This window comes from Montipora capricornis, chromosome 10 (assembly GCF_036669925.1).
Source record: "Montipora capricornis isolate CH-2021 chromosome 10, ASM3666992v2, whole genome shotgun sequence".
Taxonomy (NCBI): Eukaryota; Metazoa; Cnidaria; class Anthozoa; order Scleractinia; family Acroporidae; genus Montipora; species Montipora capricornis.
In genome coordinates this window covers 12,612,018-12,626,876 of record NC_090892.1, presented here as the reverse complement: position 1 = coordinate 12,626,876, position 14,859 = coordinate 12,612,018, and the positions used below count along the sequence as shown (strand labels likewise).

Genomic DNA, 14,859 nt, shown 5'->3' with positions numbered 1-14,859 from the left:
TGATTGTCGTTAGAAGGCCACTGGTTACCCCACAGGTCCACGGCAGTTTGGATGAGTCTAGGTTGAAATTTCCAGAGCCAAGCGAGCTCATTAAGTAAGTTTTGTGGTGAACAATATTTGAATGGAATGCATAGGGAGTGAATCAACAGGGAACTGCAAGATCTCTGCTTTGATTTTTATGGAGAAATTGAGGTCAGAGGTTATTTTCCAGCGGATTTTTTCACCTCTAGTGACAAGCCACTCTGGAAAGGACTGTTCACCCTTTCCGTTTTCTGAGCATTGGAGCACCAAATTAGCGCTAACATGCCACAAAAGCTTCAAAACAGTCTGAGACACTGGTAAACAACAAAGAATGCATCACTACAACATAAATTTTGTTCACAGAACATTAAATTTTCTGCCGTTTAAAACAAAGCCATTGAGTGTCGGTAGTCAACAATGCTTTATAAATAGCGTCTTGGTAACACAGCACTGCTAGACAGTCACCCATGTGCATGTCGTAAGCTTTAGCCTCCTGTGCATTGCATTTATGGCTAGAGTTCATAGTTTTGGGAAATCTGTATCCAATGGTCCTCAAGCAATCCAATGAACTATACAGGTCTCTGTCCTTGTCCCATCCGTAGCCATGCAGTCTAGTTGCAATAGGATAGTGCAGAAATGTTCAACCAGTGAATCTTTGATTCTATCCAAAGAACTTGGGAAAAGTAAAAAGTCTGATTACAAGCCAAGTGGCCCATCAGAGCCGGAGCTTATCCTGGTTTCTGTGGCACGAAGTGACTAGGAGTATTATTTTACTTCCCCCTGGATGAGATGTTAGTCCGTCGCAGGGTTACCCCCAGCATTTCGCCGGTACCCATTTATACACCTGGGCGGAGAGAGGCACCGTGGGAGTAAAGGGTCTTGCGCAAGAACACAACAACACAATGTCCCCAGCCAGGACCTGAACCCGGACCACTCGATCCGGAGTCGAGCACTCTAACCACGAGGCCACCGTGCCTCCCACTAAAGAACTTGGAAAAGGGAAACAAATTTTGTTTTAGGGACCAAAATGACCCAGGACTTGTATGACAGCCACATCTTCTTGTTGACTGTAAGGATTACCGTATTTGCATGTGTATAACATGCCTTTTTTTTTTGTGCTAAAACAGCTCTGAAATTTGAGATGCGCATGATAAACAGAATCCATTGTTTTTGACTTGTGTCCCTCATTAGCATATAAACAAAGACACATTGATTTTTGATGGAAAAGTAAAAGGCTGAATCAAGAGATAAAAAATTTAGATCCACTAAATAATAATAATAATATTTCATTTATATAGTGCTCACATCCATTACCTGTCCAAGGCGCTTTACAAAATTATCTCTAAAACTACAATTATAAAATTTAGGAATAAAAATTAAAAACTAAAAATTAAAAATATAATGAGTTACTCTCAATAAATCTAATAAAAAGGAAGGTCTTAAGTTTTTTCTTAAATGATAAAACTGTACTGGATTGACGTATTTCCAAAGGAATAGTGTTCCAAATCTTCGGAGCACAAACAGAAAAGGCTCTATCACCATATGTTTTGGTTTTACAAGTTGGTTGGTTAAATATGTAACCTTCGTATTTAAATGAACAACTGATCAACATAGCCTTCATTTTTGAGCAATTAATTAAAACATCAAAATGGCCACAAAACTCACTGGAGTTATACTGTGTCTGATAAATTACGCATCATTAATTTCACTGAAGGTCATCCGATTTCATAGTTATATTATAAAACTTGGCAAAGAACACATCTACGCTCTACATGTGATTGGAAATATGGACGAAATGCCACGGAACTTCGACATGCTTCCAAGCTGAATGGTCAACAACACCACAGAGAAGATTGTCAAGATCGCGCAACTGTTTTGTTGGTGTGTGCTGGTGATGGATTGAAATTAAGACGAATGGTGATTTTCAAGAGTGCCAAAAGTTGAAACAAGCATCAAGTTATCAGTGCCACCCAAAGGAAAGGCTGGATGGATGCCGAGGGAATGAAGATTTTGGTGTGTGCGATGTGGTGGACTGGGGAGACGAAGAAGCCTGCTTATTTATGAAGCTCATGTAACTGAAAGCATGAAAGTAGCATCCGCAGAGAAAACACCAATTTACGTGTAGCAGTAATTCTTGGCGGATTGACCGCAGTACTGCAGCCCCTTAGTGTTTCTTTAAATTATAAACCATTAAAGAGAACGAGAACTGTTCGATTGTGACTGCATGTACGAGTTAGAGTTTATATAAAGGTTTCAGCATTGAAACACCTTACATAGGCTTATTTACTTTACTGTTGTAAGTTGCAGAACAAATGTTCTTATCCAGAGCAATTTCTCTTTTTTTTGATTGAACTTTTTTTTTAAAACGCAGTCCAAAATTGGTGTGCGTGTTATACATGGGTAAGTACGGTATTTCATTTGACATATCAAGACCTTCCTGATATCTGCTGCAAACGGCTGGCAACATGGAAGTGAACCTGGCAATACACCTACAGTGTACCCCAAAGGAAGGAGCACTTTTTGCTGCCAAGGTTGGGTTAGTTGGAAGTCTGAAAATGAACCACTTTGGTTTTTTTTTTCTTTGAAGGTTGTAACATTCGTGGGGGCCCAAAGAATGGAATCCATTTCACTTACAGCAGTGAAGGGCGTCCCAGTGGTGAATGCTTTGTGGAGCTTGTTTCCTTAGAAGACATGGAAAAGTAAGTAATCTGAGGAAATACCGGGTCATTTTGTGCATGAGTAGAGGAGAGATACCTGGGAAATTCATAGGTCTTATTGTGACCAGTTACATGCTTCTGTGGTCTGGAACTGAGTCTGTTAAATAGATGAGATAAACTCCTGAGAATGCTTGACACCCCTCCTTGCATTCAGGGTTCTTGTCAATTTTTTGAACAAAAGGTAACAAATAGCAGGTAACAGTTACCTGCCCCTACGCTCCTGAGTTGTCAGTAATTTATGAACATTGTTTTCAATTTTATAGAATAAAGTGGTCATAAAAGAATAATTATATTGAATCATTATTTATGACACAAAATTATTCTGTCTAATTTGCTATAACATGAGAATCATGTTTTCGGTGAGACTTCTGTATTCAGAGACTCTTTTGTCCTGTCGACTTTCCATGTGTGGACACCATTTTGTCAAAACGTCACAAGGAATGATGGGACCTTGGACTGGCTGGGAAATGATTGGATAGCAAACACAATAGACTTCAATCTGCTGGTTCATTCTGAAACCAAGTATTGCTAATTTCTGCAGCAGATTATGTACTGTGAAGGTGATAACATCCCAACATGGAAAAAAAATATTACCGTATTTACCTGTGTATAAGTCGACCTTTTATGGCCTCAAAAGAAGCTCCAAAAATCGCCCTCGACTTATACTCGGGTCAAAGATTTTGAGCCAAGTTCCAGCTAAGTAATTTATTCAAAATTAACATAATAATGTTGTCTTGGGCATAATGAACCCAGTGGACAAAAGCCGACAAAAGACTTCAAAATGAATGTAAGCAATTCCAGTTGAAATGGAAAAGGATTTGTCCAACTCTAAATGTTGAAGATGCTCACAAGAACAAATATGAAATAGACACTGGAAATTTCCGTTTTCCAAAGGCGGAATTAAGCTCTAAAAGGCACTTCTGTTTCTTCAAATAAAACACGATCGTTCAATGGCTTAGTAACCTGGCGCAATACCTCGTGTTTGCGTGCAAGCATCGTCACTCGTGTTGCCTGAAAATGCTGGTTGATAATGATTGTTTTTCATTCTTTATACAAACCTGGCTGATTTAAATGCTTTTACGAACTTCATATTGTTTGGTTTATGAGTTTTGTTTTGTTTTGTTTGTAATGTGAGAAATTATAAGTCAAGGACCGATTAAACCTTGCACATTTTTGCATCGTTCGCAAGTTATTTTCAAAGATTGATTCCTGCTTCTGTGATGTTGTGCTTATCCTCTAAAGCCCTTTATCCTTGAACAACGAAACAGGTTAGTTTGAGGTTCACTTGTTCAATTTTCTGAGAACTTTTTCGAAACTCAAGGACAAAGTGCCTGCATATACATGTACAACAACTGCGGAACCACAAAACTATTAAGCGCTTGAGGCCATGATTTTTTTGTGTATCCACATTTCCGGAAATCAAAGAATACAAGACTAGTGTCCCATGAACATTTTACAAAGAAATTAAGAAATTGCTTTTTTTGCGATCTAAAATGGGGGGTCTACTTATACACGGGGAAATATGGTATACTTTAAACAGTGGGAAGTTTTTCAAAATGTACTGAGTTTGTGGATTTTAAATAGGATAATTTCAGAAATTTGTTAGGAAGAAAGCTGGTACATGTAACATTTGATTGAAAAGCCAGCTGGCTCTTGACAAGAACCTTGTGCATTACCCACCATGAGAAACATGCAGTTAGCCATGAACTGTTGACTTCCCAGCAGAAGCTTGTCTTGTCTTTGATAGTATATTGTACCAAATGGGTCTCTTACAGAGTTTATTTAAAGACCAAAAAGTGCATAAGCATTTTATTCCAGGCCCGTCTATTTTAGATGACAAATGACATTTGGATAATGTCTGTAATATTATCTTTAGAGCCCTTTCTAAAAGCAACAACTTTATTGGCAAGAGATACGTGGAGGTGTTTGAGTCCAAATCCGGGGAGATGGAATGGACTTGTAAGAGAATGGGTCAACCCCAAGACAGAGGCAATGAAACAGTGGTTCGGCTCAGAGGATTACCCTTTCAAGTATCCAAGGAAGAAATTGCCCAGTTTTTTACAGGTGAAAACAATTTCTTAACCATTGTTAAATAGATTGATATTGGTACAAGTCCCACTTTTGAAAACCAAATTATTTTATCATCAACATAATGTTATTGCACTTGTGCCGAAAAAAGAGCTTGTCAGAGAGAGATTGACATCAGATATGCATGACTTTCTCCAGTATGGCTCTGTACCTTTGTCAGTGTTAAAAGTAGTGGAGGTTACTGGTCTGTTTTAATCCTTGCTTGGATTGTTGTTGTTTGGAGGATTTCAACCTTGTTGTTCAGACTGCACATTGTTCCCTCAGTGGAATCCCTTGGTATGAAGCAAGTGTTGCAATACCTTGTTAAAGAGTCTTTTCACACAAGACTTGCCCTTCCAATAGAGTGGTAAAGTGATGATGTCAGAAAAACTAAATTTTTGAAATTATGGGATTTACTAAGATATTCTGAAAGTACATGATGAAGAATGGCCGCTTGCCAAAAATCAGCATGTTGTTGCAATATGGGGGTAAGATATTTGCCCTTCCATGGTTCAGTAACTCCATACAAATCCTTGTAATTTTGTCTTTGTTCCAAACAGTTGGAACCAAGACAAAATTACAAGGATTTGTATGGAGTCACTGTAGCATGAAAGGGCTAATATCTCATCCCCAAACTGCAATAAAATGCTGATTTTTTGCAAATGGTCATTCTTAATCATGTACTTTCTTAAGATCTTAATGAATCCCATAATTTCATAATTTTAAATATTTGTGACGTCACACTTAACCACTCTTTTTTTTTTTTCGAAAGTGGAATTGAAGGGCCAGAGGTGTGGATGTCCAGAATCAAACAATCCAATACCAGCTTGGATACTGCTGTGGGAAGAATCCATAGTTTAAATGACAGGGATCAAAATCTTTCAATCGGCAACATCAAAAGCAAGGATACAAATGCACCAATCACAATGCTATTCATACTAATGCATAACCAGATGTCAACATTGCCTGATAAAGACCATCATTTTAACAGCCAAAACATCCGGACTGGGGGTCCTCTTTTGACACAAACAATTTCCCTTACTATCACCATGATCCACAGAGAATAACACCTTTCTTGGTAGTAAGATTTTTTTATATACGAAGTATTTTGGATGTTGTACTTCTTGCCAAACTAACCACTGTTGTGGACCAAAATTATCCCTTTGAGGAGATTGTCAAAGTGTTCCTTGTCTGGGGGTCCTCTTTTGACACAAACAATTCCCTTACTATCACTATGATCCACAGAGAATAACACCTTTCGTGGTAGCAAGATTTTTTATCTACAAAGTATTTTGGATGTTATACATGTACTTCTTGTCAAACTAAACACTGTTGTGGACCAAAATTATCCCTTTGAGGAGATTGTCAAAGTGTTCCTTGTCTATGAATTAAGGGATGTCAGCAGCAATGTAGGGGACAGCTCTCACAATCTGTCTTTGATATTAGTTGACCTTTAATTTAAGTGCTCCTAGTGTATCTCATTGTGACTTTAAAAGGAAAACACAATCAAAGTTGATTTGGGAACAAACAGTGTCAAGACTTTCCTAACGTTTGTTTGATGAGGGCAGAAAAGATACTTCTTTTTTCTTAATCTTATATCATTGCAACAAATACTTATACCACAGTATTATTCCGAGTAAATGTTTGACTGCAACTGCACCTCTTATCTGCCAGTATGTCAAAAACCAATTTTATATCACCCTTGTATGAACAAAGCCCTTTAAACTAGTACAGTGTTTCAGATAAGAGACAATCCTAGGGTCACCTGACTCAAGCATGTCAGTCCTCTAAGGTTGTCAAGTTGGCAGTTGAGAAAATTTAATGTCTTTTAAATATATTAGATTATCAGCAGATAATGCTGTATGCTGCTTGTATAATAATTTTCTGGCAGCAACCTACTGCTTTGACAACCTTGGAGAATGCACAAAGACCATTGAACCTTACTGATATCAGGCCCAGTTTTAATGCTTTTAGATTCTGTGTGTGCACCCTGTCTCAAAAACATTATCTGAAATGCTGTAGTTGTTGGGTGTGTTCACTATAACAGTTATTGGTTTACATTCTTTGCTCTCTACTGGAATTCAAAGGGCTGGAGATAGTTCCTAATGGGATAACAATCACTCTGGATGAGGACGGGAGGACCACGGGGGATGCTTTTGTGGAATTTGCTTCTCCTGAATTAGCTACACAAGCTATGAAAAAAAACAAAGAATCCATAGGGCACAGGTGGGGATAGTAATGGTGCGGGTCTGATGGGACCATGGGCACAATTTTTTTAAACTGATTACTTTGTAACAGTGGTTTCAATGGTTGGTTTCTTTAAGCCTTACATGTGTGATCGCCTTTATTACCTAATTAACTTCGCAGTGCAAAATTTAGGTTGTGGCTTTTTTAATAAAAAAAATATTGTTGACTGGGATCTGGTGTAAGAAATTGAAAGATAGCAAAGTCACCAAAAAGGTGTGCTGAATTGAAAAGCCTCCCATTAAAACATAGGGCTTTACTGAAGACTCAAAATTAAAATAGCAAATTGTCCATGTGGATGAACAAAATGAACTAACTATTCAGGGAAACTGTAGTGCTGCATTAGCTGGACTGGGTAGTGACTGATGTAAAAAGATTAATGGTGACATGTCAACTGTTTCAAAGTTCATAAGTTGACGTTTTTAAAGTTAAGCGTTACTGTGTTATAACATGAATTTGTAGGCAGTGCAAAAAGCTAAGATGAATCACTTTTTCAATCGCTTATAAGCCATATCAGCTCATTAACCTGACTCTAAGATCAGCGAGGTCTTGTGGACCAACACAATAAGGTTTTGTGAAAAAAAATCATTGAAACATGCAAAGTATTGTACTCTAAAATTGCACAGTGAAGTTGCTTGTAGGTGAGTATTATCTTTAAATGTGCAAACGCAGTAAATTATTATTATTACTTGTCTGTTGTTGTGGAGTACGGTATGTATTGTCTTTATGTGAAAGTATTTTTGTGACTAATGTACACGTACATATACATGTATCTTGCTTATTTTACTTAATTTTTAGTGTAAAAAATGTCTAGCCTTCAAGTTGCAAAGTTGGCTGGCAATATGAAAGTTTCATTTCTATTTTATCTTATATTTTTGTTAACAAAAAAGGATTCCTTGGTTCAGTTGTCGAAAAATTAACGTTTTTCTCTGGTGACTTCGATCTGTTTTCTTGGGTGTAGGAAGTGTAGTAGGTCATTTGCCTTATTTATTATTATGGTATTACAACATTTTATCTTTTGTGTCATTGTTTAAGTCAAGGACTAACATTACAGTGCGACGCACCTTACCGTGGCCACCTAACAAAGTTTTTTACAAATTGTCCGCCAACAGGATGTGTGAATTTGATTGACTGTCGCGCCTCCTTGGCAAAGTTCGCTCAGTTGTAAGTTGGAACACCGTTGCATGGGTTGTTGAGTTGACATATTTACACATAATTGTCAAATGTCAAAGTTTGTTGGGTGTCCACGGTAAGGCGCGTTGCACTGTAAGACTATTTCTTGGACTTGCACATCATTATATCATTAAAACAAGGCAGGGTCAATAGAGCATGTATGTATTGTACTTTTAGCCTTTTTCAGAAACATACTTAAGATTAGTGGTATATTGTATAGTTGTGAATATTAAGTAGTTACATTTACATTGTATTATTATTATTCTTTCATTTGTGGTACTGCCATGTGTTTTGAAAATAAAATGAGGGCCATTTTAAGCCTAGTTTGTCAAAAAAGTGTTTGCATCAACATTTGGTTGCTTGTTTTCCCTTAGGTACATTGAAATATTCAAGAGCTCTAAGGCAGACATAAAATATGTGTCCAAACCCAAATTAAAGCCTTTGATGTCAACTCGACCTGGTCCTTATGACAGATCTCCTGGAGGCTTTGGTGGTGGACGTGGGCGATTTGGTGGTGTTGTAGCAGGAGATGGGAGAAGGTGCTAATAATAATAATAATAATAATAATAATAAACAATTATTGGGCAAGGTTGAGCAAAATATTGTGTTTTGTCCGAGACAAGCAGATCCATTGATTCGATCGCCCACATTTTTTGGCGTTGCTCATCAAGTGAAAGTTGCTGCTGTGTTCGTCATGAGATTTGATTGTTCTGTGGGAGATTCTAAACCCATTGACACCTGGATTGCCCCAATTGATGAGTAAAATCGTCTGGTGTTAGACCAAGAAAAGTAAAGTAATATATTTATTATTTATATATTCGATAAATATTGCAAGTGTAGCCCCCTTTAATTCACCAAGAGACACTGTGATGCAGTGTTGTCATTATTAAATGCCATCCTTGCCATCGACCATGCCATGGTTCCAACCTAAAATGGCTGAAGTCAGATGTAATGGGTGCAAGGTTTTTACTCTCTTAGTATCAACCCCAACTTAAAAATTTTCCGACAGAAATAGGTCTTGAAATATTGTGGCTTAATTCCTTTGTTCTCACTAGATTCAGAGGGCGAGGAGGTCCTGTTTTTGGAGGTGGCTATGGTAGTGACTACAATGGTTATGGAAGTGGACGTGGAGGATCAGGCAGGGGTGGGCGCGGTGGAAGAGGGATGGGTGGCAGAGGTGGATTCCGCAATCAGGGCAGAGGTGGTGGTGGAGGTGGTGGTGGTAACTTTGGGTCGATGTCCTCCACTGGTCATACAGTACACATGCGAGGTTTGCCTTTTGCTGCAAAAGAAAGTGATGTAAAGCAGTTCTTCATGCCCCTTAATCCTGTAAATGTTTGGATGGAGTATTCAGGTGGCTCATTTAGTGGCCAAGTTGATGTTGACTTTGCAACCCACGAGGATGCCCAAGCTGCCATGTTGAAGAACAAGCAATCAATGGGTAGGGTCTTTTTGTAATTTCTCTAGATGTTGTAATAACATTGACTACTTTTCTGATTATAAACAGGAAAAAAGCTACATCTGAATGTTTAGGTGACTTGCTCAAATTTTGGGGATAAAAATGTCTGATGTTAATTTACATGTACATGCACGTTATTTTTGTAGAGCTGTGAATGAATATTTTTATACTTTGCTGATTGTTTTATCTCAGATTGCTTATTACTATTCTACAATAAATAATTGGGGTCACTGAGTTCATTTATAAGCAAGTAAAGGCGAAATATAGGGTGTTTTTGGAGAGCTTTCATGTTGCCATGGTAACCTATTACATCCCATTAGTGGGCACATTTATTTAACCCATTGACTCCCAGGGGTTCCCCATTGACGAGTAAAATCATCTGGGGTTAGAGTAAAATACTGACCGGTTTGGACGTCAAAGGGTTAATGGGGACATAGTTTTTCAGTGAGTGATTAGCCCATTGACGAGTAAAATCGTCTGGCATTAGACAGAGTAAAAGTCTGGCCAGTTGCGGCCGGTTTGGACGTCAAAGGGTTAAATCATCATAATTATTGGTGTTTCATACAGGAGTCAGGGTGGATTAGTAGTTATCTATCGAGCCTCCCACCACTGCTAGCCCAGGGCTCAACTGGCCCGGCTTGCATGTGGGTTGAGTTTCAGTTGATTTCAACCTGACTCAAGGGTTTTTCGCCGGGTACTCCGGGTTTCCTCCCTCATCAAAATCGACTCACAGCTACCGGTAATTAACATCTAGCTGTGGTGATGTGCTCCAACATCAACATGGACTGTATAGCCGCAGCCAGAGGCACTTTCAGCCTGATATTGTGAGCTGTGCCCTTCACAATTCAGTCCTCAATACTGCAAGTAAGGGGTGATTAGCACTGCCCAATTATTATTATTAGTAGTAGTAGTAGTAGTAGTGCATAACATTGCTGTGTTTCACGATACAGTATAGTAGTTAAAACCTTTTTAACAAGGTCTCTTAAAAGTGGTGAAACTGGTTCCAGCCACCTTAGCTTAACGTGCTTCTTGTGCCGTTTTACAGAAAATGTTGACGTATTTCTCACTTAAGAGTGTGTTTTCCTTGTAGGCCATCGTTACATTGAGTTGTTTTTGCGGTCCCAGCCTGGTATGGAAGATGTCTCTGGAAGAGGTTGGGGTGGCTCAAGTGGCGGAGGACAAAATTTTGGTGGTGGAAACAGTGGTGGTAAGAACTTTTCCTGCTAATTTTCTCAAGCCAACTTATTTCAAGGTTGCTTGGATGTGAAAAAAAACCCAACTTAATTTTCACTTAAAGGGGCTATGTCACGCAAAATGATGTAATTTCATGACATCCAAAATAATGAAAATACCCAAAAAGTAGAAAGACAATACCACAATAACCACTTAAAACTGTTGAACAACAAAAGCAAAAGGAAAGAGAGGCATGGATCACAAATGGACAGGATTGGAACGGATTGCATTTGGGTAATCTTGAAAAAAAGGTCGGCCTGACCTTTTGTAAAGTTTATGGCATATCGCCTGGATGAAAGTCGTTTTTGTTCAAAATCATCTTGTTTGTGGTATAACGATAATTTTATCAGTAAATTAAAGTAATTCCACATCACCATTTTCAAGTTTAAAGTCGTGATTAACTTAAGATTTCCCCTAGACAACGTAAAAAAACGTGACATAGCCCCTTTAAAACCTTCATTTACACAGTTAATTTACACATCAAGCACTTGTGAAAATTAAGCCATTCATCCCTGAAGCAGCCTCCATTGATAGTAAAATCTAGAAGTCCCGCTCTCGGGATTTAACAGGGTAAAAACAAAGGAGGGAGTATTGGAAATGCAGCCACTTGTGACACCTTTTACCAAGGGCCGTGTGGCGTGAAATACCGGTACACCATGAAACTGTGAGACACTCAAGACTACTGTATATCCTAATAAACCATGTACGTATTCTCAGTATTGGACTGGAACTAACTGCAATGGATTTCGTTTCAAATTTAAATTTTTACAAATATTTTCCCCCGCATTAGCCTCCATTGCAAGCTAGTTCCAGTCGAATACTGAGAATACGAATATGGAATGAGATACCTTGTCATTTATTAGAGATCTCCCTAAAGAGAAATTTACCAGTACTTCACGGATTGCTTTCTGATAATTATCTTGAAAAGAGAAAACGACCATATTGAGATGCCATTGATAATTTAAAAAGTTGGTTTAACAGCTATTTTGTAGGCCAGTCTATTGTAAGATCTTTTTATTATAAAAATAAATAAAGTTGAAGACAATTGTGTTAAAGCGTTTGTTGGAATGTCAAGATTCACAATTTGTAATTTATTCTGTGAAAATGACTTCCTTAGCTATCCTCACACCAAAGTCTCGAACATTGTACTTGTTGCAACGCCATTGATTGTCATTCTAGATTAAACTGTAAACAAGATATTATGATGCCTTTATTTATTCTCCTGGATCGTGGTTAAATGGTTAGTGTGCTCTTATTGCAGGTGGCAGTTTTAGCAGCAATAACTTTGGTGGTGGGAACTTCGGAGGAAACTTTAGCGATGGAAATAACTATAGCAACTTTGGCGGTGGAGGTAGCAGCTTTAGCGGTAATCAAAACAACATGAGCGGGTTTGGAGGCCAAGGAAATCAGAGCAGTGGCTTCAACAACCAACAGCAGCAGCAACAACAACAACAACAACAGCAACAGCAACAGCAGAGTAACTTTGGCAGTCAGATGGCCGGAGGAGGTGGTGGCAGCTTTGGAAATCAAGGCAGTGCCTTCAGCAGCAATGCAGGCGCATTCAATGCAGGTCCAAGCACTGCAAGCTACAGCTCACAGACTTCTTATGGGCAAACCACAGGCTTCGGGGGTACAGGGTTCGGAGGTCAGATGTCTTCAGGGATGAACACAGGAATGAATACTGGAATGACTACTGGGATGGCCACCGGGATGAATACAGGGAGTTATGCGGCACAAGCCACTGCCTACAGCACTCCTGCCCCAACAGAGCACCCCATTTAACCAGCAGCAGCAAACAACAACAACAGCAGCAGGCGCGTATGCTGACACTTCAGCCTACGGGGCAACTGCTAGTACGTCGTACTTCGGTAACATGCAGACGCAGATCAAGCAAGACCCTCAGACCACAGGAACTGCTGGCATGGTGTCCTATCCTGGGTATCAGTGATTGAATCTTCGGTCGCCGAAGTCTACTTGTTTAGTCTTTACAGTTTTATTTTCCAAGGCGTAATCATCTGACACTCCTGGTGATCAGCGTTATTCAGTGTAACATTAATGTGGATTGATCTTAAGACTGATGGACTTGGTGAAGCTAACATTGTAGATTGTACAACAGATTTGTGTTGAGTTTGCTTCAAACAACTTGACTAAAAAGCCCATTCATATTTGCTGGGTAGTGGTTTCAACACTGGATTGTATACATTAGTGGTAGGCTAAGTAAAGTAGTGAAGGCATTCTTGTAGTTCCGTAATTTAATCTAGGATTCCTCCATTGCTTTGTATATTTTTTTAACTGGCGTTTTAATGGCGTAGCATTTTTTGTGAGAGATGCTGCAACGCGTGAACGGAAACGGATCATCATCAGTTAATCGTGCGTTTTATGCCGGCTTCTTGTAAGAGACGGGTGACGATGCTTAGCGCATTGTCATTTTGAAGCATTTTCTTTTTAAGGAAATCATTTTGATTTTAGAATAAACTTTCTGCCGGCGTGTATGTTATAGTGAATAGTTGTTTTTCCCGTTTGGTTCTGTCAGATCTTACAACTGTGGCATTTAGATTGTTGACGCGCGCTTGAAAATTTGATCTTGTTACCAAAGTTGTCATTCCTTTTTGCCCATACTGCAAAAATGGTTGTCAAACAGGCGGTTTGGTAGTGGCCGCGCAAGAAACGACGAATGGGCTAGGGGTAAGGTAGCTTTTCTCTCTAACTCCCTTGCCTTTTCTTTTTACCTCTGTCCAGTTTTCGCCCGGCCACAGTAACAGTGTGGAAAACTGACCCATTCTCTTATTTGAATTTAGTGGGGCAATTTACGATCATCATTAATTCCTAGTTTGCCCAGAACTTTCTATTATCGTCAATTTAAAACACTGGCAGTTCATTAGGAATTATGGAAAATTAACATATTTAAACGCCGAACTTGTTACTTTCTGTACAAGGCACTCGAGCCTGTGACCTTTCGTTTACCAGCCCTTAACCTTTCAAGATGATCACCGTGCCTCTAACTGAGAATACCATAACCTAATATCTTAATGCGTTCTTTGAAAATCTATATAATCACTTTCTAAGAGACAATTGACGGTAAATTGGAAAAGTCGATAACCAATCTTCAAGTAGTAGAACATTTTGAAACCAGGGATTGCGCTTAAGGTAAAGGGTAGTTTGGTCGCCCGTAGGCAAGCGGCAAAAAGTCGTGCCTACCCTCGTAGAGGCGACTAAGGATATGGTTGTTTTCTCTTCTTTGCTCGTTTACCATAACTCCCGGGGACCAGTGCTCTAAATTAACTGTAATCGCAAATTCAGAGGAAATCACGATTTAACGATAATCGTTTGACACCAAACCGTAGACATTATTTAAAAATGGAGGTCAATTTATAATTCTTTTGTCGAAGTGCAAATTAGCCTACCAAGCCTCGATACCATACAATGAATTGAAAAGAATTCTTGATCTAAAATGAGGCTTGGTAGGCTAATTTGCACGTTGATAAAAGAATTCTAAATGTGACCGCCATTTATGAATAAGGTCTATAAAAGAGTAAGAATGATTATAGTTCACCACTAAATTTCTCCGATTCTTATTGGTTTAAATTGATCACGTGACGCGATAGTGTTCGTCCGCGGAGAGACACTATCAGCCCATAGTGCCCGTCTGAGGAAAATACCCGGATGGATAGTAGTCGTCCGCTGAAAATACCTCTGTAAACAAGCGGCCTTATGGAAAATAAACAATCGAAATTGTATTAATTTTTGAGCTGGCGCGCGGAAGAAAATTTAGTAGTGAACAATAAAGACAATAGAGTGTTTATGTCTCGGAACTATCGGTCTGATAGTTGCCCCTTGGAAATTTGATGTTCGTAAAACTAGCATATTTGCCCTCCCCTCTCGGGCAATTTTTTTTTTTAAGAAAATCAAATTTCCGGGGGGAAACTATCTGCCTATAGTTCCTCG

At 38.9% G+C, this 14,859-nt stretch overlaps 1 protein-coding gene across 1 annotated transcript in view; it reads left to right on the top strand.

Moving 5' to 3' along the window:
• The window catches only part of LOC138021901 (heterogeneous nuclear ribonucleoprotein H3-like), a 17,605-nt gene extending 4,199 nt beyond the window's left edge, over positions 1-13,406 (top strand). Inside the window, 8 exon segments of the mRNA XM_068868923.1 lie at positions 2,609-2,720; positions 4,615-4,802; positions 6,893-7,031; positions 8,597-8,761; positions 9,278-9,663; positions 10,772-10,888; positions 12,176-12,675; positions 12,677-13,406. Of these exon segments, the coding sequence (XP_068725024.1) occupies positions 2,609-2,720; positions 4,615-4,802; positions 6,893-7,031; positions 8,597-8,761; positions 9,278-9,663; positions 10,772-10,888; positions 12,176-12,675; positions 12,677-12,862 (1,793 nt within the window). The 3' untranslated portion in view covers positions 12,863-13,406.
• Positions 13,407-14,859: the final 1,453 nt, after the last annotated feature.